The sequence below is a fragment of the Pelodiscus sinensis genome, chromosome 14, assembly GCF_052426305.1.
Source record: "Pelodiscus sinensis isolate ZL-2025 chromosome 14, ASM5242630v1, whole genome shotgun sequence".
Lineage (NCBI taxonomy): Eukaryota > Metazoa > Chordata > Testudines > Trionychidae > Pelodiscus > Pelodiscus sinensis.
In genome coordinates, this window is record NC_143065.1 from 37,498,492 (window position 1) to 37,526,490 (window position 27,999).

General features: G+C 41.9%; 1 protein-coding gene and 1 long non-coding RNA gene across 2 annotated transcripts in view; one reads left to right on the plus strand and one right to left on the minus strand.

Moving 5' to 3' along the window:
* Nucleotides 1-78: 78 nt before the first annotated feature.
* Nucleotides 79-8,021, plus strand: LOC149523609 (uncharacterized). Its single transcript, XR_016350673.1, has 2 exons — nucleotides 79-1,359; nucleotides 7,773-8,021. It is a non-coding gene; the product is annotated as an uncharacterized LOC149523609 (long non-coding RNA).
* Nucleotides 3,245-27,999, minus strand: part of IGF1R (insulin like growth factor 1 receptor) — a 294,320-nt gene continuing 269,565 nt past the window's right edge. The window contains exons 20-21 of the mRNA XM_006129225.3: nucleotides 19,967-20,101; nucleotides 3,245-10,750 (exon numbers count right to left, since the gene is read on the minus strand). Of these exons, the coding sequence (XP_006129287.1) occupies nucleotides 10,384-10,750; nucleotides 19,967-20,101 (502 nt within the window). The 3' untranslated portion in view covers nucleotides 3,245-10,383. The remainder of the gene's footprint in view (nucleotides 10,751-19,966; nucleotides 20,102-27,999) is intronic.

Sequence of the window (27,999 nt, forward strand, 5' to 3'; positions counted from 1 at the left end):
CATGTGTAATGTATCAATGTGTTATTAAATAATAACTGAATAAAATAATATTAAATAAATAATTAAAAACAACATCCATGTTTTGATTGTTTTTTATTTGGACCTCAAGTGTGTAGTCGGCCCCCGAACTGCTGTTTGATAGTTAATGCGGCCCTCGGGCTGAAAAGTTTGGAGACCCCTGCCTTAGAATAAGAGTTAAAACATATTGTTCAGATGACAGATTTTTCAAACAAGGCTGCAAAGCCCCAGTATTTGCAATTGGCTCCCAGATATTTGTATGCATGCACAAATTGTCCATTTTGCAAAGGTATTCAATTATTTTTTGCAAATACAGTGATGGGCACAGTAAGTTGATACACATTTTTACAAAATAAACCTGTTGCCCTCCCTTTTGGAAATGAAGCCTTAAATGAAACGAATGCTGTGAAGTTTGATCACTGTATGCACGGGATATCTACAAATTAAACAATATATTACATTCTACTAAACTGTCTGCAAAGAAAACTATTCTTCATCTATAGGCACCTATTATAAGGCAGGCACTTAGGTTTGCTGGGTCTCTGCATAGATGCCATTTTACACAAACAGAATTCTGTTTTTAACAGTCCCCAATATTGGAGTGAGGAAACTTAAGTGGCAATGAAACTTGCAGCATTACTAACGTCAAATTTTGAAATCATGATGTTGGCTTAAAAATAATTAAGATTTAAAGGAAGGGCTGGCTTTTAATTTGCCATCTGGTGTTAGTGCCTTTAGGGTTCAGGTTTTTCAATTTTTCTCTTCCACAATAAGGGTTAGAAACCAATCTTCTAACTGCAAGCTGAAATTCTTTTGTAATCACATGAATCCAAGAATATATTAACATTAGATACCATTAAAACCAGGTGTGACAACACTGATTAATAATCCAGGCATCCTCATGTCATAAAAGCAATGGACTTTCTGACATTGATAAAAGTTTAAGTGGGAGCCTTAATATATTTCACATTTGAAGAGGATATAAAACCATCATCGCATCTTGACAGCCGCAAAGAGTGAAAGTGGTCAAACTGAGCTTAGCAGGCAGTGTTTCTCTTCTGCTGCCCCAATACTGCATATTCCAGGTGGGTTTCAGTCCCAAATTGCCAGATTATTTTCAAATTAAATAGTTATGGTGTGTAAAAAAAGGTATCAATTGGAATTCCATCTAAACTACTGTAATAGTGGAAAGAAGGCAACCTTTTCAACAGTGAGGACAGAGAGAAACAAGGTGGATGAAATAATATCTTTTATTGAACCAAATTCTGTCTCCCTAGTATCACGGGACTGCACAACTACAATAACTGCACTGCATAAGAGTGAGAGAAGTTCTTCCAGGAGGTAAGGGCAGGCATAATTAAGAGTAAGGGAACAACATTCAAAGAGAAGAGTTAAGATGAATACCAGAAAAATCTTCCTTCTAATGAACTTGTTTATCCTTCTATGTATTCAGTTATTTCTTTATATTTCCTTAGCATGGGCACCCACTCAGTGCTCTCCATGGCTGTACCATACATCAACAACTTAAACCAATGCTAACTTGGGGGACTGTGTGGGCGTGCGTGCATTCACATTGTTGCAGTCCATATTTACAAAAAAAGCACCCCACACAAATTCCTGCGTAAGGTTGTGCTCTACCCATGAAAGCTCATGATACCATTTACATGTTTTGTTAAGTCTATAAAGTGCTACCAGACCATTTGTTGTTTAAGTTTACAGTTTAAGTTGTTTAAGCTTAGTACAGACTAACTCAGCTACCCTTCTAACACTTTCTCAGTGTATTTTTAGGGAGAGAGCTGTTTGACACAAAGAAGCAGCTGGTATCACTTCCTGCTGGTGATATGTGCCTGCACAGCCAAACCAGACTAAAATTATTCTAATGAATTAAGGATTACTGCAGAAAGTGGATTTTTCCAATTTGGCAGCAACAGTAAATCAATTAATCTGGATTTTAATTACAGTAACACTTACCCCAGGTTATAGGTGTCCCTGTCAATGAAAAGGCAATCCTTGTACACAGTTAAGACGCTGTCTCTCAGTCAGATTGTTCCAGCAATTCAGGGCTTACCCTTCAAATTCCCAGAGGACGGGCAACTCATGGAGACCAGTGCCACACGCTATCACGGCAGACTATCCCATTTTAAAAAGTAGGCTGCTGCATTCTACTCTAGTTTTAACGCTTGAATGGATTTTAAGGCATCATTTCTCAAGACAAGTATTGCTGGAATCCAATCTCACACCAATAAAGGCACAGATCATGGCAGGACAGTCTGCATATAAGAGGAAAGAATGACCTCTTAGCCACACTGATGTCAAGAGGAGACTTAAAACAGCTGGGAAGCAAAGCAGACCCCTTGATAACAAAATTCCAGACTTTTCTGGTCAAATCCTTTCACTGCTATCGTCTGTATCTCATTCACGGCCACACATTAAAATATCCTACCATACTATGCTCTCCAGACTCAGTGGGACAGAGGCATGAAATAGGGTCTCACTGTTGCCCTCAATCCATATTTTCCTTGGTAACTTCACTAATAGCTTTGCATACATGCTGAATAAGACCAAGAGACTCTGAACTGCCATGAGATACCCTTCAAGAAAGAGCGATTGGAGCAGGAGAGGAATCAGCCAACTGGATCTTCAGAGTTTTCTCCAAAAGGAAAGATACAGAAACAATTGAAAGACAGCCCAACCCTCAGATTAGGTAACATATCACCACCACCTCAGCGACGAAGACAGCAGATAAACGTATCAGCACAGAGGCCTTATATTTGTCCAACTCCAACCTCTCATGCCACATGTGCAATCCCTTTTGTTGTAAACTCTGAATGACAAGGGCCAAATGAGTCAGAAGCATGACGATACAAACAGTTACATCTGTAGTTAGGTAGTGGTTGATAGACTTCCAGTGTCTAGATATGACTTTGAGCAAAGGCTGAATATATGCTTCCTTCAAAGAAAAGAGTGCGCCTTTCTATCTTCAAAAGAGCCACAACTTCCACAAGTAAAGATTACTCTGGCACTTAAACACTCAATAGATGTGATACCTTAACACTGACATACCCTGCAACAAGGGAGTAGTTTAGCCCCCCTCCCCCTTTTTTTAAAACAAATCCCTTAAGGAGCATGATACTAATTACAAGAGGGGTGGAATTTTTAATTTTCTGGGACTGTACTTTCTTTGCTCAAGTTTGAGCTAGCAAATAAAAATCAGAAGTCACACAAATGCATACAGAATTATTTTATTTAACTTAAATCATGTAGTACTGTAACTACTAGAAAAAAGCAGAGTAAGAGAAACTAAAGGAGCCTTAGCTTCAGCCATTCAAAATAGACAAAAGTTTCTTTTTTCCATAATGTAAAGAATCCAGAGTATATCGCAATAACAGGAATAAATTCTTACAACAGAATATACAAAAACATTTTGAATTTTTTTTATCATCTACTGATTCATTTTAATATAAACACAGGAATTTCTTTAGGAATAATTTATACACAGCAAGTCTTTTTTAATGTACTAAATTGGCCATGTTATTACTGTTTTAATTTTTTTTTTAAAAAAAGCTTTTTTAAACAAGAAAACTTGGTAAATGTATTTGCAAATGCATCAGTTCCGTAGCACTTCCTAGTTTTGTTTTTGTCCCAGAGGTAGACAAACTCTGGCCAATCCTTTCAACTCAAACCTCACTGGTTTAGAAAACAGAATGATGAGTCTCTCAAAGGCATCTAAACCATCCATAACCTTCAAAAGGTAGGGGAGGGAATATGTTCTGTCTAATTTAGAAAAAAAAAAAGATCTTCAGTATTCTTATTTAAATAAAAATAAATAGGGACCTTTCCTTGTTCATCTCAAAGCTCTAATGATGCTAGATATCTACATACATTGTATAGGCTACATACAAAACCATAATATTTGAAGTGACAAGAAATCTGTAAACAGTTATAACTGAATTAAAGAAAACTATGAAAACTGCCTTTCATCATGTTATTACGCAATCACATCCTTTAACCCATCCGACAACAAGAAGAAAAACCGGTACTAAATAACACAACTAAGACTGCTTAGCAGCATTCCCTATTCTGTTTCCATAACCAATGAGGTTCTTTCAATCCATTACGTTAACGGCACTATACAGTAAAGTGAAATGACCAGTTAAGATGATCCCGCCCCAACCAGAGGGTTCTGGAAAACCAGGATACTGAAGATACAGAACAGTTTCTCAATCTCTTTAATCAATCATTCACTGTACACTGGGACACAAAGCTTGGGGGAAAAAATGAATGAACCATGAGTTGGACAAGTAAATGATCCTTTTTGGCATATTGTAAAGCTAGCTAGTAAACTGGTACCATCAAAAAAACCTGATCATACACACACACACACACACACACAGACAGACACAGGAAAGTGCCTTTAAATTATTTTATAGGCATTTATAAACTACAAACATTTTATAAAATTATTCTATGTATTATTATATGTACTTACAAAATGCAATGAAACGTTTAATTAGTTCTTGTAAACCAGATCTTCGTCAACTGACTACCCGTAATCTACTGGACTTAAAAGCCCTATTGAAAATGTTAATGGATTACTAATCAACATAATGCATACAAAAAAAGGAACATTCACACATGCACACGTACTATTGATAATCATATGGTACTTGCAAAACAGATTGACCAAGAATTGATCCACTGCAATTCATATTGACCAATGACCACTGTAAACCTCTTGGTAATGAACTTAGGACATTAAGAGCTTTATTTAGAAGTACCAAATGATTAGTTATGAAGCCTGAGCCTTGATGCTATCCTACATACCGAGCTCTGGATCTATCACAAACTTCTGCCAAGCCCTGTATTTCCATCCTTTGTTCTCCTCCTTCCACACTACCACTCTCAATTCCAACTGACTTGGTTGTAGTTCTTAAATGCACAAGAAGTAATTTAAATGCCTTTATTCAGAACAACCAGTCTTCTGAATCAAGGCAATCCCTGAACTTCTCCTGACCATTGACAGTTCTGTATCTTCAGCACCTCTGGCAATTAATGTTTAATATACTTGTCATCTTTGATTTATAATTATTGTTTGCACACTGAAGAGTGGAGCTGCAATATCTGGCTTTCACTGGTTAATAAGGAGTGGATCTCTTGCACTTTCCCCTATTGTTTCTTAGCCCAGTTATTAAATACATGGTTGACAAACAAAATAAGAAGAGTAACAGAGGAAAGTGTTGCTTGTACTACTGGAATGAAAAGGGTTTTTATTAAAAAAAGAGATATATATATATGTATAACAACAAGAGCGCCATTTGTTTAGGCTTGTATTGTCCTCAACGACCCTCAGCAGTTCCCAGAGGACTTAATAGTAGTTCCATCTGGTGACCAGTCATCCTGGGCAAACTGGGCTTTTAGTGACACCAACAGGAGCATCAGTGCAAACAAATCTAGAGTCATACATCACTTAGAACCAGCTTTGAAGAACGGAGGCATCACACGGAGGAAGAGGCTTGATGGAACATGCGTTAGCCTCAAGTTTTACATCATCCGTGGCTTCTGTGCCTAATCTATTAACCCAACAAAAATAATCTTATTTAATACCAAGCATGTGATACTTCTGTATTTATACAAATCACCTTCCTTTGCAACCAAACCACCTTCAGTACCATTGAACTACTTAACAACAGTGACAAAGTCGGACAAGAACAACCCCAAATACTTAAATCAAAGTTTCTTGCTCCCTTAGTGACGCCAATTTGTTACTGATATTTTGGTACCTTTTGTCAGAATGCTTGTTTTGCAGGTTGGGTGGGTTTTTGGGTGTTTTTTTTTTTTTTAAATCATGCTCAGAAATGGGATTACTACAGGTTTATTCAAACACAGCTGAAGTTCTAAATTCTCCATACCAGCAAGCCAGCAGTGGTCTCTCAGGAAAAGGCGTCATTACAAGCCATTTTATGCTAATATCAAGCCATTAATTCTCCATTGTTCACATGCACAAATGTTATTTACTGTCAATGGGTGGTCGGCATGAAAAACCCATATGGATAAAGATATTCAGAATGCACATAAAAACAAATTCTGTAGAAACCAGTATGAAATTAGGCTAGAATTGTGAACAGAGAATACAATGGTATTGTAAAGGTGGTTTGGTCCAAGAGAACTGACTTTGTCATCACATGTGCATACTTTGCTTAGTCACATGACTGCCTTTCATTTAAGTGCTTCTGAAATGTTTATCATGATGGGTACTATATTGTTAGTGTTTTTTCCTAATTTTTTTTAAACCACCTACATAACAATTAAAAAAAAAAAACATTAACTTGGACAGTTTTAACAAAACCCTCATAGCCGGCTGAAAGATCTGAGGATCTCCAGTTGTGGAAATCAATATGTGCAAGAGAGAAGAGCAGTCGCTACACCAAAAGGTCACTGTCAAATTAGGAAAAATTAAAAAACACAAAGGAAACCCAGTAAATCAGAAATGTTGTTAGTTTTTCTGGTGTTAGAAACGCTCCTTCCAAAGACAAACTTTATTATACTTAACCACAGTACTATATATTCAAGAGGCCACATACATCTGAAAGTAGCCAAGTGCCACATTATTCAGATACCACAACTAACACCTGCATGAACAGCTGCCAGAATCAGAAAAAGAAACATTATACATCATGTTAATGGCAGGCTTGTGTTATATTAGTGCTGTACACTTGTAAACCAGTTAAGCACTATTAGAGGGAAGTCACAATTTGACGGCTGGTCCATCAGAATCCAGAGTGATAACGTATGTACAGAGAAGGGTTTGGAAGGGACTGGATTTCTACTGGCACATTCAAATTTCCCATTTAACATTTAGCATTAAGAAATCAAGGCTCCTGTCAAACAGAAGCAGCAAGTGTAAAAAGTCCAAGTTGTAAACTCAGTGTAGTGTTATCAGGTAGCCTATGACATTTCTGCCCTGTTGTTACTATTGTTGTATGCTCCAATTTATTTTTAGGTATTGATTCAGTCAAATGTCCTTTTGGTGCTTGTGGCATCTGAGAAAAAATGGTCAAGAATGACTTTTCCCCCTCTTAAGGATTAACAGAAAAGCCATTTATCTCATTCTAACAACCCCAGATCTTCAAATATTGTAGACGATTGGCTTCCATAATTAATTTGATCAAATACCTTCATTCAATCACCATCTAGCAGTTATCTGAACATACAGTCACCTGAACACACATTTGGCTGACCAATGACTGCCATGACAGAGGATTTCACAGCTACTGCGACTTCTTAAAGAATGGTGCTCTTAAGTCATAAAAACTCAGGTGGGTCTCTTGCTCTCCCCCCAAAATAAATCTTAAAAGTGGTACCAAAAAGGACAAACTGCTATAAAATAACACAAGCACAACCCTGTGAAGTGACCCTTTGGGAAAAGTAGCGACCGCTTCTCTCCAAAACCTAGAGAATGTGGTTTGTAGAGTGAGAGGTTACCAGTATCAACGGCATTTCTATTGGCTGCTGAGAAATGTGAGATGTTTTTTATATATATATACACACATATAAAAAAAATAAGAGTGAGGTAGATAAATGTTTGAAAAAAATCAAAAACTGTCCCCCTGCCATACTTTGAAAACCCTTATCTCAGTATTTAAATTTATTATGGGGCATCTCTACAGTGATTTAAACTGATATCACAAAAATAAATAAAAAAATCCTACATAGAATACCTTCTTAATTAACTTTTTTTTGTCTTTTCTTTAAAGGGAAAAATAACTACAGGACAGAGGCAAGAGAAGATAGTGGGACCTAAAACTACACAAGCAAAAAGCACTACAAACATTTTTTTAAATCTCCAGTCACAATGAGCAATCAGTATATTTTAATTCTTTGTTCTTACTCAAAAAAAAAAATTTAACGTTTCCATCCCAGAACCACTTCTTTTACTGCCATCATTTGGTTGGATCAGTGCTAAACAAGGGGTTAGATGCAATAATAAACTTAAGATGAGCAACTGTTACGGCTCCTTTTTTTAAACTAACATCATAGCCCCTCACCTCCTACTACTTAAACCCTCCTCTCTCCACCCCCACACATTCGTAAGGGTGCCTCAGCTGAACTAGCAAGCTACTATTTCTCCTTTGTGCTGAAGTTTCATCTATGGTCTGAACGCACAAGCTTGTACTTGTACAGGTTTCCATAGATGCCACGTTTTAACTGTTTGCTAGCAAATCTGGTGGCCCCCACCCACTTAAAAGCTCTCTGGTTCCCCCCACCTCATCTCAACAGCTCAGTCATATGGCAAACCAGGGAGGAACTTCAGCATGGGGCGGTCCAGAATGTGGCCTTTCAACATCTTCTAATGAGAAAGTCTACTAGCTGGGATCTGCTAGATCAGCACATTTAAAGGCCATAACAATAAGTAACGATGCCGAACACTGACAGCTCAACCAAGTTAGAGGAAACGCAGCTGTTGTTCATGGGATGGAAGGGTTAAACGATTCATTTTAAAAAATAGAGACCCAAAAGCCTGGTGTCCGCTGTTGTACCCAACAATTAAAAAAATATATATATATATATGCGTGTCACAACCAAAACAAGAGGCAAGGGAAGGAGGGGATCTGACTCTTGTACAACGATGAATATGAACACTGAACAAGAATGTACTCAATATGTAACCTTTTTTGTTTTTTCTGACCTGAGTTTGTATCGTGCCTTGCACTGTAACAGACTCGAATGCTGCCTGGGCAGAGGCTAGCAGAAGGAGGGAAGATAGGGTTAAAACCACCACCAAAGAGCACCACTGGAGTGCATCTGGTTGTGTATATCCCTTTTCCCCCGGTTCCCTCAAGAGCCTTGTAACCCACACAGCCAAGATGTTGTAAAACAACTAATGGAAAAAAAAGAGGAGGAAATGTATTTATAAAAAGGCATTAAACAGTTCATGGCAAATCATGTTACAGGGATCAGTTACGAGGAAGAAGGAAGTAAAAGTTACACACTATAGTACAAAGCATAAGAAATTTGTTGGAGGGGGAGGAAGGGAAGGAGGGCAGACCTGAAGGTTTTCATAGATTAAATCCACAAAGATAAAGAACAAAAAAAATAGCAGCTTTTTTCTGTACAGACATATAGATGAGTATCTGAACCGTAAAAAAGTTATAAAAGTGACACAAAAGACAATGTGTATGCAAATGATCCATGGTCTAACATAGAACTGCAAGACCCTTCGAGAAGTCTTAATAACAGAGAGCAAAGGTCAACAAAGCGTCATATGCTTGAATCCATTACCGCTTTTTGTATTCTCCAATTTGTTTTGACATGTGTTTTCCAGCTAGCCTGAGAAGGAGAGTAGGCTGCAACGACGGAGATCCCTTCTGGTTCATTTCAGGCTGGTTTGCTGTTTTTGGCGTGCGGTCAACTTTTTTTTTTTGCACGAAATATATGTAAGAGTGTACAAGTGTGTGTGTGTGTGAGATATTTGGCTCACCACTGCCAGTTTTGTCCAGAATTCTTGGTGGGGGAGGGTGGATGGAGGGAGGACTGTTTCTAAACCCTGCCCCCCTTTTCCTCTCCATCATGAGAACACAAATCATGTTTTGTCCAGTTTAAAAAAAGATCTAGACAATCAGATTATTTTTTTAAATACCAGTGTATGATTGAATGGAGTGTATTGGTCAGTATCTCTTAAATGGAGCAGTTGATTAGTTTGCTCCTTCCAAGCCTACAAAAACAAACATCCCCCCCCCCCACAAAAAAAACCAAAACCACTAACTCCCCAAAAAGTTTCTTTTTTTTGTTTTTGGCAAAATTTGGCAGCGTTGAAAATGGTAACAACCTTGGACAAATGATGGCCCTTTCTAAGTTCTTTTACATGTTCCTAAAAAGATTAGAGTATCATTAAAAATTCAGTCTTTTTTTAAATTCTGTTTTTATAAAGACCTACAGTGTTAAGCAGGTGTTTGCAAGGGCTAACGGGGAGCCACCTGGCCTGCAATTTCTTTGATCTGATAAAAGTGCTGTATGGTTGAACTTGCACGCAGATATGTTTCCCATTATGAAACAGAAAGAGAGAGAGAAAGAGAGAGAGAAAGAAGAGAGACATCAGATCTCAAGTTTTCTGTTGCTATTAAGTGTTAACATTAGAGTTTTCAAAGGCTGACTCTGCGCCCCACTGAACGGAGTCCTTTACTGAAATAAACATCTGCTTGCATATTGAACAAAGAAAAAACTAATGTGTTTACTGAAAAGAGGATTCTCCTGTGTGCAGCTATGGCAGTTCTGAAGATCCACTGAGGTACAGTAGGCTTTTGAATATATTTTCTTCTTTCTTTCTTCCCCCACCATGTGTGTTTGTGAGATTCTGGGTTTTAAGGATCAGCAGGCCGAAGACTGGGGCAAAGGTAAGGCCCGTTCGTTCTTGCGTCCCCCGTTCATGTGCGCGTACGGCTGTCTCTCTTCAAAGCTGGCCCGCAGGACCACCACGCCTGGGCCGTTCTCAGCTTTGTGTCCTGAGTGCTTGTCAGTGGGTTGGAGGGTGGAGGAGGGATCTAAAGGAATGCTCTCCATGTTTTCAGTCTCCAGATCGAGTTCCTCGGTGTCTGGAGGCTTGTTCTCTTCGCTGTAGAAGAAGGAGACCTCTTTGAATGCTGGATCCAGCTCATCCTTAATGCTACCGATTATTTCCAGGAAAGAGGGCCTCATCTTGGGGTTGTACTGCCAACACATCCTCATCAACTCAAACCTGGAATGCAAAAAATAAAATAAAACCAAAATAAACTAGCAAAATAAACACACGTGTACAATCTGATACAGTTACATAAGAAAGTCCTTTTTGAACCCAGGGAAACACTCCATTTTGACGTTTCACACTGCAACCACCTAATGCTTTTATACCGTGCCATTGCAAAAGTCTCACTGCATGGAACAAAACTGTTACTACAGTAAAACTCTATTGGTCCGGCATCCAATGCTCTGGCACTCCTGATGGTCCGGCACCATCAGGGACCCGGAAGTGCTCTGGCTGCCGGACAATTGGAACTGCTATGCGCCCAGCTTCCCCGATTCAGCTGCTGCTGAAACTGACTAGCAGCTGAATCGGGGAAGCCAGGGGCAGAGCAGCTGGGGTGCTGCTGGGTTGGTCCCATAGCGCCGCTCCTTGGCGCTGCGGAGCCAACCGGGCAGCACCCCAGCTGCTCTGTCCGAGGCGTCCCCAAGAGCAGCTGGGGTGCTGCCGGGTTGGTCTCGCAGCGCTGAAGGGCAGTGCTACCACACCAACCCGGCAGCACCCCAGCTGCTCTGCCCCAGGCGTCCCGGATTCAGCTGCTGCTGTAACTGACCAGCAGCAGCTGAATCGGGACGCCTGGAGCAGAGCCAGACTATCGGAAGGGGGGGCTATGAAGGGTCTGAGGTGGCATCCCCTCCCCACCCGTCACAGCCCCCCGCCTCCGATAGTCCAGCATATCTGATAATCCGGCACCCCCTGGGTCCTAAAGGTGCCGGATTATCGGAAGTTTACTGTACTATGAAATACAACACTAAGGCCTGGGTCTACTCTAGAGCGAAAGGTCGACTTAAGATATGCAACTCTAGTTACAATGATCATGTAGCTAGAGGCCAAGTATATTAAATCGCAGTCTACACAGCAGGAGGTCAACTGGAGCAAATGCTCCCATTGGCTCTCTCACTCCTCATGAGGAGCAGGAGTACCAGTGCTGATGGGAGCGCCCTCTGAGTTCTATTTAGCAGGTCTTCAGTAGACCTACTAAATCGAACACTGGAAAATGGTGGCAGCGTCAATCTTCTGTGTAATATAGACATGGCCGAAGAGTAGAAGTCTCCTAAAACCAGAAATACCCTCGATGGAGTTGCAACCTGCCTCCTCCCCTCACCCCCCTGTTGCAAACTGACAAGTTTGAATATGCCTAATACTGAGAGAGATTCAGGTAGATCAGATAGACACTGCTACAGAGAAGACATATTAATAGGTTTTAAAGGCCAGAAGAGACCGGAGTGTCACTGTCCACCGACATTTCACCCTGCAATTCCTGCATGATTGAATTACAGCAAATATTTTAGAGAAACATTCAATCTTGATTAAAGGATGAAAGAGAAAAATTATCTAAAATGGATAGACACACCAAAAAAGACTGAGCTCCTTACAGCTTTTGTGGCAAGGTATTTTCACAAATACGCACTTTTTTTTTTTTCCCCAGAGTGGCCACCAGGGAAAGCTGGGGAGGGCTAGCCTCTCCCACTAGTTCGAATTAAGGGGCTACACACCCCTTAATTCGAACGAATACGTTCAAACTAGGCTTAGTCCTCGTGGAATGAGGTTTACTTTTAATTCGAACTAGCGGAGCACTTAGTTCGAACTAACTTTGTAGTGTAGACATACTCTATGCCTCAGTCCTTTACAGCCGGGAAAATGTTTCCCTGGCTCACAGAGTGCAGTGAGACTAAATCCTTGAATTTTTGAGGGTCTCAGATACTACAAGGAACTGTCCACAAATTATGTTCCATATTTTTTTATTATTTTCAGGAACCACCCATCCCTTTTCAACTCACACAAAATTGAAGAACTACTCACACCTTGATGTGTTACATAATTTATGGCTAGCCCCCAATGGTTTGGGGTCAGCTACTCATACTAATACAAACATAAATAAATTCCAACTCTGCTAATAAAACAGCCATAAGCTTCTGAAACCCAGACTCTACTCAGAGATCTGACTTATTTTAATAAAACTTTAGCCTTGCAAGATGGATTTCCTAAATCATGTAATCAGCATTCTATTCCCCAAGTTATAATGTCAAAGCGTTCTATCAATACATAAAATGCCCCCAAATTAATGAAGTATTAAAGAGAAATAGATCAGATGTCCAAAAAGCCATTTAACGCTCTGGAAGCTTAGCTCACACTCCTGACAAAAGCAACTCAAACCCAAACTGAAGCGCCTATAACAATGTTCCGTTATATAGGTTCAATATCATAGAATCATCTGGGCTGAAGAGAGTTCACTTTAGAAAATACATTATCCAAATAACTATTTCAGAGGAAATAAATTTGGGTAAGAACCTCACTGCTGGCTCCGGCTGGCCCCTTCCTGCCAGAGCAGCTAACACAGGTTATAAAACCCCACCACTGAGCAGGGACTACTTCCTACCGGAAATGCAGTCCAAGGTTGCCTTCCGAAGACCCCGTCAAGCCTACGCAGAGAGGGCATGCTGGAGGTGAGAGGGTACACGAGATGTCCTGTGAAGATTCCAGGCAGTGCTGCAGCCCAGAGGGAAGCCTCCATAATTTAGAAGAGCCCCTAGGTTTGTCTAAATGATGTCAGGAAGTTCTCTGCTCTCCAAAGCAGCCCAGAATTGGGACAGTACAAACAGGGGCGGATATAGGGCAGGGCGAACGGGGCGGCCGCCCCGGGCCCCGCACATTCGCCGTGGCAAAGGGGGGCCCCGCAGAGTTATGCTGCCCGGGGCCCCGCAAAACAGTCATCTGCCCCTGAGTACAAAAGTCACTTAAAGCCACTTGAACCCTCAGAGCCCCGGTAACTCCACTTAACCCCACTGGAAGAATTTTCAACATCCAGTTTACTTTTCATTATTTCCTGTTGATTTTTTTGTGATATATTTCGAATTCAAGGAAAATGGACTAGCTAGGTTTCACTTTCTAGTTCTCATGTTCTTACCATCTCGTCACCTGGATATACTGCAACATATTACCCTTATAGTCCCAGGTATGTACATCCAAAGAGAAACAAAATCAGCACCCTATAACTCTGCTTCTTGTCAGCAAGGGAGACAGAATTATTACGGGAGACACTGATATACTATGGAGACAAGAAACGGATAAGCTAGTGGTTCCCAAATTTTTTGGCATCGGGCCCCCTTTTTGATTTTTGAGAAACCCTCACGCCCCCGTCCCCCATAGCAGCAAAACTTATTGAGGGGAAAAAAAAAAAAAAAAGAACCGACCAGGGCCAAAAACAAAAATAGCAGCAACACTTGGGGAAGGGGGCTGGGTCGCCTTGCGCCTCCCTGGAATTTCTTCACCACCCTAGTTTGGGAACCTATAAGCTAGATAGTAGGCTGCTATGTTTGGGTTGCAAATAGCTTGGGGAAATATTTAAATGCAAACAAATATTCTCGTCACTGAAATGTTTCTTTCAACTACGCACACATTTCTATTAATACTAGGTTGGGTACTACTTGATATCATCAATAAGAATAAAAATTAACTACAACAAGTAAACATGCAAAGACTAAAAATTATCTAGCAAAACCACCAAAAATCACATGAACTGCTAGCCACTACATCACAATATACTACGTACGCATATAAAAATCTCAGGAGTTGCTGTGTTAGTTGTAACTTTAGAAACAACGAGCAGTCCTGTGGCACCTCAGAGACTTAAACATATTAGATCATGAGGTTTCATGAGTAAAACCCACTACTCATCCGATAAAGTGGGTTATAGACACAAAAGCTCATGATATAATGTTTGTTAGTCTCTAAGGTGCCATAGGACTGCATGCTACATATAAAAATGTTTACTTTTTCTTTTGAAACTTTTTTCTATTTCGATTGAAGCCAACCTATAAAAATGCGTCTTCCCCTGTCACTTCCCCCTCCCCTACAAGAAGAAAGCGAAGAAAGTCTGTGACATACACACATATATAAAAATAAAATAAAATCCATTTCTGTTACTTCATTGCTGTTTCCTCTCTAGCTGACTGCTATGTCCCTGAATAGAAGCATCAGCTGGGCCAAGAACACTGGATATTCACTGGCTCCCTGCCCTGCAGCCTAAGGGCAATGCTTAGGAGATACCACAAGCAGTAGAGTAATGCAAGTGACATCAGCACAAACAAGAACATGTGATGTTTCTTTTAAGCCATTCCAGAATCAAAACCTTAGAGTGCTTCCCGTAAAAGGAAGGTTGGTTTTTTTTTAAATATTCTTTTTCCCACTTGGTAAGACTGGAGACCTTGTTTACACTCTCTCAACAAGAGAACTTCCCAGTAGACAATTGGAAAAATTTATAGGATTACAGGATTCTCTTTTTAATTTCATTACCTATGTTTTTCAGGGATGGTAAGTCAGGCCTGGGAAGTTACAGCAATCACTAAGCAGCAGAAGAATATTCAATATGCTTGAAATCAATTTTCCACATTCTGCTTACACGGAAATGCAGCCAAAGTCACTGTGCTTTCTGCACATGGGCAATAAATAAATAGCTAGAAAAGCTGAATTCCTTTTTAATATTCTGAGTGCCTAGCAGAGACCATAATTAACTCAATATACATTTGTGATATGCATTAAGCTTGATTCCTGACAACTGGGTCTGACAACAGCTAGGAAGTTAGAAGGAAGAGCAAGGGCTGTTCCTATCCTCATGCCCACTACATCCTCTAAAAGCAGCTATGACCCCTATATATGTCTTAAGTAGTAGATGCTGGCTTTAAAAGATGCCATAACCACAGACAAAGCAAAAATCAGAACTGTTTAAACTGGCTGGTCATCTAAGCTACATAATTGGGAAGCCAGTGTTCAAAGAATTCTTGCTTCCAACACAGAATTCTTCCTCTTGCCTCAAATAAATTTTTAAAATCCCAGCGGGAATACATAGTCTATGGTCTTAAACAGCAATAAAACTGCTTGATGTACAGTTGTAGTTTGATGCACACTGCATTAGGGATGTTAAATGGCGTTTAACCAGATAATCAACTAGTCAATGGAAACTCCATTTGCTGATATGGGGGAAGAACTGCAGAGCTTCCCCCCTGCCACCAAGAGCAAACCCCGCTGAGCTTCTGGTTTTAAAAGGTATTAAAAGCCTGGTGGCTCTTAATACATTTAAAATGCAGAAACGCGTGGGGGGGGGGGGGGGGGGAGACGACACCAGGCACATGCTGATTCCTGGCTTGCACCCAGTCCCCTGCTACACCTCCCCTGCCCCCATGCCCATGGAGATGGTGCTGGGGGAAACCGGCTTGTAAGCTGGCTCCCCCAGCACTGGTTCCTGCTCTCCTGATTGATGCCTATCTCTGATAGAGGCAGCATGGGGGACGGGAGGAAGTGACTAGTCAAGTAACTAATCGACTATCCGATTCCATCCCTACACTGCATTGCTATTACAATCACAGTATATAAGGTGTGACTTATGTGGCAAGAGGGAGAAAAGCAGCAGCGTACCTCTAATATCCAGCAACTATGACCTATTGTATGATCAAATGTGTGACATTTAGCAAAATATTCCTTCACCCTCATACTCAATAAGTACAACTGCCTAAAAAAGTCACTTCTTTGCTTTTAGTTCCTTTTCAAATACTTTCCATGCCTCTGTCAGTGAAACTGCCTAATACCACACAAGGTCTGTCTTAACGAGCACAAGGGAAAACCCCACTGCAAAATAAAATCGGTCACATTCTTCAGGTGTACTTTCTTTCTGATCCAACTTGAAGTTAATGATTTTGCTGCTTGAGGTTAGCAAAGTATAGCAACATAGAAGTATAACATTCATACAAGATGAAATGTCAGAGCCTCTTGCATTGAGTTGTGCGTGTGTTTGGGTATGTGTGTTGCGGGGATGGCAGCAAGAGAGGCCCTACGTAAAATTTAAGGCATATGACAATAGCCCTGAGTTATATTCCCTCTAACTTTTTCCATGTTTGTGTGGAATAAATTTTGTTATGTGCACAAAGGCATGTACAAAGATGCATCAACAATATAAACATTTGCTGCTGGCTCTAGGTATTCTGCTAAATCAACTGGACGGCACCTGAATCTGTCCTGGGTGGCCGACCAAGTGCTCAGCTTACAGGAGACACTGGCCCTGAGCATTACGGTAACACAACTGTACATGTGAGTATTTCAGAGAGTTACTGTAATAGATTTATTATCACAAGGGCTGTGGTGGGTTATCCTGTGTTGCATTTTACCCCCTCCATCCTTTGGAGGGAGCCTTCCTACTACCCGATGCTCCAATTTACCCCAAAAGGTAAGCACGCAGGCTGCTCTCTCAGACATCAGCCACCCACAATTTTATTTTAGCTGCTTTCAAGACACACACATTTGGAGGAGGCAGCCCCATGGCTACTCAGGTAAGTCTTGTGGTATATTTATACTCTGGAGGAGAAGACAAGTGTTGTCACTAGGGGGGCAAATTTTCCCAACACAGCTGTTCAGCCCCCTGAAGCAGTGCACAAAATTAGATTCAGAAGCCACCTTTAGGGTTATTGAGATTCTGAGCCTGGCCTTAGCCTGTGATAGATTCGGTGGTTAGAGACTGAACTTTGGAAATGGATTCCTAATTTCCCACAGTTGAGGTGTTTGACTCTGCAGCAGCGGTGGGCAACCTGCAGGTCAAATGAGACTCACTGAAGTTCTGCGTGTTGTCTGTGAAGCGTTTTGTTTGCCACTGCCCACATGCAGGCTTGCCAGATTCCACTGATTTCCGCTCACGTAGTTTTTTCTCCCCTACTACACAGTGTTACTCAAGTGACACACATGAACCACCAGGGCACACGAAGTGAAGTGCGTGCTGACCTTACACAACATTGACTGTGAGAGCCATGTGTGCTCTCTGCATCCAATCAAAGCGCTGCTATGATTCAATCAGCACCCCTGCCAATTCTAGGTTCACAAGCGGAGTCAGCAAAACGACCCTACCCCAGGAGGCCATCTTGGTTATGATAATCTTATGAACCACTGAGATGAAGGAGGCCCACTCATACGGCCAACCCATTAGTCTTGGTTGCCCATTGCCGGAGTCATGGTCATTTCACTCGCACCTTAGGGTTGCCAGCTGGTTTCAACAAAAATACCAGACACACACGACATTACATCACAATCTATATTACATCTTACTTAGAAAATACCGGACATTTAAATTTTCTCATTTATATTTTCTCAATTTGGTTCCTGAACAGAAAGCTCAAATACTGGACTGTCCGGTTCAAAACCAGACACCTGGCAATAACTCTCTCAGATCACATGCGTTCGCTCCGCACTGCAGTATGCTGACTCAGAAGCTCACTTCACTGCACAGCATGTAAATTCTCCGACTCTTCAAGCTCGTGACCCTGGAAGTCGATTCATCCATCCAAGCATATCCCTAAAGGAGCGGAGCGGAAGTGATGAATGTGTCACTTCTATGACCGCCACGCCAGCCAGTTGCACCGGCCTGTAGGACCCCCGGAAGTCTGAGGTCTGGTACAGTTGCTCTGACTCACTGTACCCTAGAGATGGCTCTGCATCCCGTCATTACACCAAACAAGCAAAGCACTAATTTCAAGGCTGGAAAAGGCACAAGTGGCCTTTATATATTTAAGCCTGCCGCATTGTGCAGGGGCTGAGGAAGGGGGTGGATAGAATAGATGACCTCTTATGGTCCCTTCCAGCCCTATATTTCTATAATATCTATCCATATGCCAGGTTAACGAGGAATTTCTAAAGCTCAATCCCTTGCCAACTTCATTAACACTGTACAACTTGCTTTCCTAGTGCTGCCTGAAATAAGACCACCTTATCTAGTCCCTCCACATTCCTAGTTCCTGCTGTATAATTTCCATAATGTCAAACAATTTCAAAGCCATCTGATTGCCAGAAATTCTCTGTGGAATCATGGCAGGAAAAGAATGTGAAAGGGGGCGTCATATGGCAGTCAGACCTCCTCCTTCCACTGGCTACCCTCCTCCGGCAACAAAACACGGGCTGTCATCCGAAACCAAAGCCAGTCGTCCAGTCAGAGGCTCTTTTCCGAAGAATCCCAAGCAGCTGAGGCCCTTAAGTGATTGCATCCCTTCTGTGGGCCTCCAACAAATCTCAATAACTCAAGACACAGCATTTCCTTCCAGAAAACTAGTTTGGGAAGCATATCAAAGCAGTAAAAGACTGAATAACTGAAACTACTGTACACAAAACCCAGCAGAAGGATTTTAACAATGTAAAGTGAAGGGCTGACGCCTGTTATGGCTGTAGATAGGAATGGATATAGTTATTTGGAAATTTCTCTTTCTTTATGCTTACAGGAAAGGACGTTGTGAAGGGAGGAGAAAACACCAACCTCAATGAAATGAAAACTATCCACTGTGGTAAGGGATCCAGAGCTGTTTTGAGTGGAAGACTTACTGCATTATTTTATCTGCGAGCGGAGTTTGAAAGCTTGTACTCCAAAGGGTTAATTCACAATGTACTTCAGCCGTCCCAAACTCAGGCTTTTCTTTTTGGATATCCAACAGCATTATTTTAGATCAAATAAAAAAAGTTCAAGAAAGGCTACGTTGATGAACTCCCCAAAACAGAAACATTTATTTTCTACAATCTGTATTTCTTTGGTAATAGAAAACAAGAGTTTTAACTGCTTAACCTAAGTTTAGCTCATGTAGGATTCTTGCTACTAGCAAAGTTGTTTTAAGGCACATGTTCGGTTCATAGGGACCATTCAAACAGAACCTAGCAAGGCTAGAGTATTTTAACAATGCTTCATCTTGCCTTTTAGTTGCTTATATGAATTTAAATGAGGGAAGACAAAGGAGATGGGAGACAAGGTAGTTACATAAAAGGGACACATTAAAAATACTTATTTCAAAATGGATGCACTGCCACAGCACCAATGAACACAGGAGGTCAGAATGAGGGTGATCCCATGAGTAAGATGGAACCCATGCTCTGAGAGAGAGAGTGCTGATGCTTCCAAAAAGTTATTCATGACATCAATGAATTATGAACAGTTCCATCGGTTCACAAGCTTATGAACATGTCTCCCCATCGCCAACAGACTCAAGTCTATAATTATTTTATCTACCCCCTATCGTTACAACTTGATCTAGATGTTGAGTTTCCACTCAGCGACGGATGGATTTACTTTGGTAACTCAGCATCAAGGGATTAAAAAGGGTATCAGATGGAGGAATACACTGCAATCAATCTCAAAAAACAGGTGATACTTACAGCATATCAGGACAGTTGTCTGGTTTCTCCAATAAGCCTCCCTCCATCACGAAGCGGAGAACTTGCTCATTGGACATGCCTTGGTATGGCTGCTCTGCTAATGTTGCAATTTCCCAAAGGACAACTCCAAAGGACCTGGAAAACAATTACGACTTAAGAAGTGTTAAGCAAAACAAGCAAGATTCTGGTTTAGAATATGGTGGGATGTCTTATTAAAAACAAACACCAACTTGACTGCTCGAGGTGTCGGTAACAGGATAAGAAAACGTTCATTGCTAAGCCACTGCTATAACTCTGAGTCAGTGGTGGCAAAGAGCTATTGATATTGGATAGCTAGTAATCCAATGTTAATGAGTTTGGTGGGCTCCATCTAGGGCCCACATCACAAACGACATCACTGTTCTTGACTCTCATTGGCAGCTCAACTACTGTATTAGCATGAGAGTCAAGTGGGGAAATGACCTGGAGACTCGTCTCAACTCATCTCTGCAGGAGCATTCTCCAAGTTTAGATGTGAGAACCATTTGTGAGAGGGGGCGGAGAGGAGAAAGCAGTGAAGAGACTTGCATGCTTGCTGCTCAAGTTGCTTTTTCTGTGTTTAGAAGACGTGTGTGTCCAGGGCTGTCCTTTAGACAACCCTTCACTCCACTCACATAATTCTATAAAAAAATTCCAACACAGCAATTCTTAAGCAGAATAGTTAAATGTCACGAAAAACATGGCTACCGTGACAGGTGAGGCTGAGCCGGCCTGGCCACTGAAATGAGGAGTATGATCCTGACATGTTAAAAAAATAAACACAACTCATGACATTTCTTCTCTCTCAGTCGGGCACTTCTGGCATATGGAAGAAGGCAGGCAGCTCAGGATGACAAGCATGCAGAAGCACAGCCCTCATTTCAGTGCATGCTGCCCTGTTCCTTACCCTTTGTCTGAAATGCTTGAACAGCAGCAATATTGAACAGTTAAAAAAAATACCCTGAGTTTTTTCCACTTTAGCCATGACATGGCTACCTACTACAATGTAAGATGCTAAGTCTGCAAATACCATATGGTTTGTTCTCCACAGGAAAACCTGCTTCTGGCACAGGAATACTTTTTGGTCAATCCTGGTTCTCCCATTTGTCACTCTGCTTTAGGGTCCCCAACATACCACAAACACAATGCGAAACAACAAAACACTTCTGAGATAATGACAGCAATCAATACAACTTCTCTGCATTAGAGTAGATGTGGGTGAGATGCAAAGTCCTATTTAATCAGTCAGTTGGTTAAACATAATGTTTAACAGATTAACCGCTTAAAGGGAAGTGGGAATCTGGGGCAGATGAACCATAAGGGTGATGCTTTACCGGTTAACCATTCACAACCCTAGTGTCAGTTTAATCATATAGGATGCAAAAGAGCTAACACGGGCTACGAAGATCTATTTAGAACATTTTGAGCACCATGGGAAGCTCTACTGTCATTTTGCGACACACAGGGTAACGTATTCTTGAAGTGTCTACCTACATATCTGCAAAAGGACAGTAGAAGAAAGATGCTGATCTAGAAGCCTGAGCTGTTCATTAGATAAGAGAGACAATTATAATTTACAAGGACAAAAATTTCATGTGTCTTTTCTATGACAGTCTTACACAAAACTAAGCAGCTCCTTCTGGCAATTAAAGATGAAAATATTCAGATCTGCGTTTTCACCACTACTGCTCCCAGCCCAACTTGCTATAGGAAAGCAGGGATGTGTGCACCAAGAGTAAGGTTTGTGTTGTGAAAACGGGAGTTCAATGTTAGTAGGTGGTTATGGTGGAGCGGTTTTACATTACAGATTATCTACTGTGCCTAAAACGAGTTCAGGTTAAAACCAGAAATGATCAAAGTTTCGCAACTAAAACAGTTGCACTTGGAGCAAAACAAGAACAAAAATCTCTGCTCAACTTCTTGTTGCCTTACAGCTATTCTGATAATCACAGGAAAGAGGCTACTATGTTTATTTCATGAGTACTACCTACAACACTAGAGATTACACTGCAAGAACAAACTTGAATTGTTCCTTTAAAATAGATTAGCAGATGGTAAATGGCAAAGACCTATCGTACAGAAAGACACCTTGCAGCTCTGGTTCCCGGAAAGGTATTGCATCAATTTTAAAATCTTTACACTCTCAATACAAGTCTTCTCTAGTTAACTCATTCCTCAGTCTCTAAGAACAATAAAAAAGTGATATTACTAAAATAAACCCTAGCCCTTCAAATCCTCCAGACACACTTTTACAGTTTGCCATTTCACCTGACAGCTTATAAATCTTCATAGCTGACCATTGGCAGTTTTCTCATTTTGACACTGGACTTCTAAAAACAGTATCTAAGAGATCCTGATGTCACAATACACTACCAGAAAGGCAGAAAAATGGTCTCGGTGTATTTATTTTTTGACACAAGGAAAACACCCACAAAAATAGCCAAACAATGTTGCTTGCATGAAGCAACTTCAACATGAACACTGAAAAGGAGAGTCAAGTGATTTTTCTGATATCAGGTCTTTAATGTAGAGCATCTGGTCTGCTCTATACATTATTTAAACCAGACTGGAATGACTGACTATTTTACCCACAAGCAGATCAAATAAGACACTTAACAGTGATAAGTTGGGCTTCAATAATTTTGAGATGTGGGTTCAACTACTTTGGAATCAAGCCTTCTGGATATGTGCAGTGGATATGGATGTGAGGGTCAGAAATACACTCTGTTTATTGATACATAGTGTGTACACAGACCATATGCCCTCATATTCAACCATTCTTTTATGCCTTGACCATTACACCTGCAATGGACGATTTAGAAAAATGTCTACCTTGTTTCTAGCACTGGATGCTAAATAATCCTAGGGGAAATAAAAACCAGAAAGTCCTGTGGCACCTCAAAGACTAACAAAAATATGTATAGTATCGTTAGCTTTTGTGGGCAAAAATCAACTTCATCAGATGAACTGGACAAGAATAACAGAAACCCAAAATTTTATAACAGAAAGAGAAGGGGGAAGGAGAGATACGTGTCAATTGTAGGACTGGTGCTAATGAGGTTAATTAAGTGGGCTGGAAGTGTCCCATACTTAGCTACTGATGTAAAAATGAGGTGTTAAATGCAGGGAAGGCTGGCTTTATGATCCAGTTAATGTCTTCGTTGAAGCCAAGGGAAACTATGTCAAATTAGCAGATGGGAAATACCTGAGAAGGGTAATACGTATTCTCAGAATTATAGGACTGGAAGTGACCGCATGTGGTCATCAAGTCCAGTCCTCTGCGCTCAAGGCAGAACTAAGTATTCCCTAGAGCAGTGGTCTCCAACCTTTTTACACCCACCATCACTTTTTAAATGACAGAACAAGCCAAGATCTACCTCCTCGCCCCTTCCTTGAAGCCCCGCCCTCTCTGTTCACCTCCTCTCCATCACTTGCTATCCCCAACCCTTACACTGCTGCTTTTTCCTCCCCAATTCTTCTGTAGGAAGAAATTTTTCCAACATTTGGCCTCTTTAGACTTAACCAAATGTCAGAAAAACCCCTTCTTTTGGAAGCCGCCTTATTCCTCGTGTAAAGAGGACTATAGAGGTGACCGAAATATCATGTTTGCTCTTCCACTAAAAGAAGTGGAAGAACAAACGCATCCCTGGATGCAGAAGAGTTTTTCTGGGGTATCTCCGGAATCCTGAAAATCTCCTGCAGTCTAGACGTACCCTCGCTGGGTTGAGACAGGACGTGTAGGCTCCAGGGTGGGAATGAGGGATTTGGGTGCGGGAAGGGGTGAGAGGTGCAAGCTCTGGGAGGAAATCTGGTTGCAGGAGGAAGTGGATAAGGGAATGCTGGCTCGGGGAAATGGGGGGAGCTCCAGGCTGGGCAGTGTTGGGGTAAGATGTAGGGTTAGGGTACTAAGTAAGCCACAGACTTCTGGATGTGAGGGTTCAGAAATTTGGGTTGGGGTATGTGAGGGGTTCAGGGCAGGGGGTTCCAGTGTATGATAGGCTCAGATGTAGGGTCTGGGGAAAAAGGGAGTGCAGGAGTGTTATGATGCTGTGGCCAGTTGGGGGTTTGTTGGCCAGGCTTCATTTTCAAATAAAATACTAATGTCAGACACAAAAAGTTTCTGCATTGTCTTTATTTCTGAGAAAGGCAGGGAACCTGTTTGGACAGGGTGCCAGTGGGGACAGGTTTCTGTGGCTAAGGACAGGAGAGGGGACAGGGTGCCAGGAGGGCAGGGGACAGGGTGCCAGTGGGGACAGATTTCTGAGGCTGGGGAGTGGGGAGAGGAAATAGGGAGCTGGGGGGGAGGGAACAGGGTGCTGGGGAGAAGGGGGAGGGAACAGGAGGGAGTGGGAACAAAGACCCCTGCTATTGCCTCCTTCCAGGATTCTCCCCCCCACCAGCCCCGAGAGAAGCCAGCGCGTGCCTCCCACAGTGCAGCCAAACCTCCGCAGGCGCCAGTCCCAGGGCCAAACCCCCCTCCCACGGCAGGGCCAAACTCCTCCAGGCGCCTGCCCCAGAGCCAAACCCTTGCAGGTGCCTGCCCTGGTGCCAAACCCCTCTCCTGCAGCGCGGCCCAAACCCCAGGGCTGACCCCCGCTCCCGCAGCACAGGGAAACCCTTGCGCTAAACTCACCCCTCCGGCGCCGGCAGCACAGGGAAGCTGCCGCACTCTTCCTCCCGGGACAAAGCCTCCTTCCCCCAGTACGTGACAGAGCTGTGGGAGGGGAGCAGCCAGCGCACTTCTGGAACTCCCAGAAGTGATGCGGGTTTCAGACAGGACTTCCGTGAACCCCGCGGGAAGCCGGCACTACACTAGAGGTAGGTAGTGGGGCTTCTCGGGGTGGGGGGAAAATGGGAGGGTGGGGGTGCCCAAATGCCTCGCGATTGACTGGTCGAGGCCTCGTGATCGACCAGTCCATCGCGATCGACGGGTTGGTGACCACGGCCCTACAGACTATCCCTAACAGGTATCTGTCTAACCTGGGATTAAAAATCTCCAATGACTGAGGTTCCACAGCCTAAACAAGTTATTCCAGTGCTTAACCTTTCAGAGGCTGTGTCTAGACTGGCCAGTTTTTCCAGAAAATCAGCCACATTTCTGGAAAAACTTGCCAGCTGTTTACACTGGCCGATTGAATTTCCACAAAAGCACTGACTTCCTACTGTAAGAAATCAGTGCTTTTTGCGGAAATACTATGCTGCTCCCATTCGGGCAAAAGTTCCTTTTGCGCAAAAGGGCCAGTGTAGACAGCTCAGATTTGTTTTCCGCAAAAAAGCCCCGATCACGAAAATGGCGATCGGGGCTTTTTTTGCGCAAACGCGCGTCTAGATTGGCCACAGATGCTTTTCCGCAAAAAGTGCTTTTGCGGAAAAGCGTCCGTGCCAATCTAGACGCTCTTTTCCGAAAATGCTTTTAACAGAAAACTTTTCTGTTAAAAGCATTTCCGGAAAATCATGCCAGTCTAGATGTAGCCTGACAGTTAGGAAGCTTTTCCTATGTCCAATTTAAACTGCCCTTGCTGCAATTTAAGCCCATTGCTGCTTGTCCTATCCTCAGAGGTTAACGAGAACAATTTTCTACTCCTCCTTGTAACAATCTTTTCCACACTTGAAAATAGTTATGTCCCCTCGACCCAGTCTTCTCTTCTCCAGAACAATAAAACCCAGTTCTTTCAATCTTCCCTCATGTTTTCTGGGTCTTTAATCATTTATGTTGCTCTTCTCTGGACTTTCACCTTTCTCCAAAGGTGGAAATATGCTCCCCAAAGGGGATTGCTGCCATTGGGCTAAGTCCCTGAATAGGAACTTATATAAAAGTATATGTAGTCAGCAAAATTCTTTCCAAGGAAGCAAAGCAAAGATCTATTTCTCCGTGCTTCTGGAACGGGAAGATGCTGTTATATGCCCAGATGACATAAGCAGTGTGCCTGAATATTTCTAAGCTCTGAAGTTCCTCTTGGAAGAACTGTATGGTAGCATATAAATGACAATTTCTGTTTTTACAAGAAGAAGTCTGTTATGCCAAATAAAACATCTCTCTCAAGGTGTGCGTAGTTTGTATTTGGCCTTTTGCTTTCCCCCCTCCTTTTGCAGCTGCTGCTAAGGTACCAATGTTTGGGGATTACGTGGTTGTGCCACTGTTGAAGTGCAGTAGTGTTTGTTTAACCTTGCTTTGGATTGAGTAATGGATTAAATAGCTCTACAGGGATGTGTATTCTCCCTCTGCTCCTCACTATGCTGCCCTGGATAAAGTCTCACACACGGTTTTGCGCCATTGATGTTTAAATGGCAGAAGTGGCTGCATTTTAAACAGTAATAAGCTACCATCGAATGCCACCAAGTCATTTTGGTATTAAAAAGCTTGGAACACCATAAACTATTTCAGAAGTGGTATTTCTAAGGACACTGATGTGTGTGTCAGAGTTAGGTAACACACACACCTTGGAGTAACCAAAGTTTTCATGTACTGGAGCACTAATATTGTTGTCACCATAGGTGCTGGCTCCCCCTCTAGCCAGTGTGTGTGGGGTGCTCAACCCCCCTCCAGGTCCCTGTTCCTGCCTCTCTCCTTCTCCCAAGCCCCCCCTCAACCCCCTCTTCTGCCTTGCCCCTTCCATGTCCTTCCCCCAAACGTGCCCCATCCACGCTCTTCTCCCTCCATTCTGGAGTCTCCTGAGTGCTGCAAAACTGATGTTCACAGTGGGAGGGAAGCACTGGGAAGGAGATGGAAGGGTTGATCACTGGATCTACCAGTGGGTGAGAGGCACTGAGGAGTGGAGAGAGATGGAGTTTAGTGGGTAACATCTGCTAATTTTTGGTTCTTGTCAACTGGAGCACCATGGAATCAGCACCTATGGTCCTGGTTTGAATTTGTATCTTGTCTAGAAAGTTTGTCCATCTGCCATTTAGGTTTTGTTAAGCAATACACAGCTTAAGTTGCCGTTTTAAAGAGCAAAGCTAAGCAAGTGGAATGAGCTGGAGCATTTTACCAAGGTGTAAGAACTGACAAGCTATAGTCAGTCCTTTGTGTAAGTTACAGCCGAGGACCACTAGTTGGTAATAAGAATGGGTCAAAATCATGTTGCTCTGCTTTACCAGTGCCAAAATACCTTTTTTTTCGGGTAATCAGAGTAAGATTGCTAACAATGCCCTCCTATGTCATGTTAGCAGGAGGAGGAGGCTATTTTGAGTGGTGCTATTTATGTACCTGAGACACTGAGAAGTGCTATAGGAATGCACCTATTTCTGCATGTACAGTAACAACATGTGACTAAAATGGCAAATTTAACTTCTACAATGACTGCTTTTCCCTACAGTAGAGTTAAGAGGAGTCAGCTGGATTCAGTCTGTCATTTCTAAGCAATACACATTTTCATAAGTTGACGGGGTACTAGCTTTACAAAAAAGTTATGAACTATGCCAAAAAACTTCTTGCTTTGCTTGGTCATATCTTCAATGACAAAACTTTCACTCAAAGTTGACACTGAGCAACAACAATCTACTGACTGCAAAATGTCCTCGCTGTTTAAAAGTAATAAATAATTCATCTTAAATAATTTTTCTACTGACTTCCAGACTTTTGGAGGCAATCAACTGCCAATTCTGCAACACATCAGCAGCAGTAAAACCTCTTGCTAGGAAGGCAGAGAAACTAAGACAGACTTACAAGTGTAGGTTTGCCAGTACATATTAATCTCTTGCCAATCCTTCCATTTACTTTCAGAAGCTGGACACCTATACGCAAACCTCTGAGGGGGAAAAAAAAACAAATAAACCCCAAGTTCTGCCCAGAGTATTTTTTTTTAGAAAGGCATATTTTGATATTTCTTGCGGAGCTCTATTAAAAAACTTTCTGGGCATGGCTATTATACAATGATTTTTCTCTTGGATCTGGCAGAGACAAAGTGCAAAACTGAGGGGAGGGAATTGAATACGTAATGGATTATTCCAAAGAATTACAGTCAGTGGGCTCCAGTTCTCTGTCCTTCCTTTGTAAGAAAACAGTTTAGTACCAG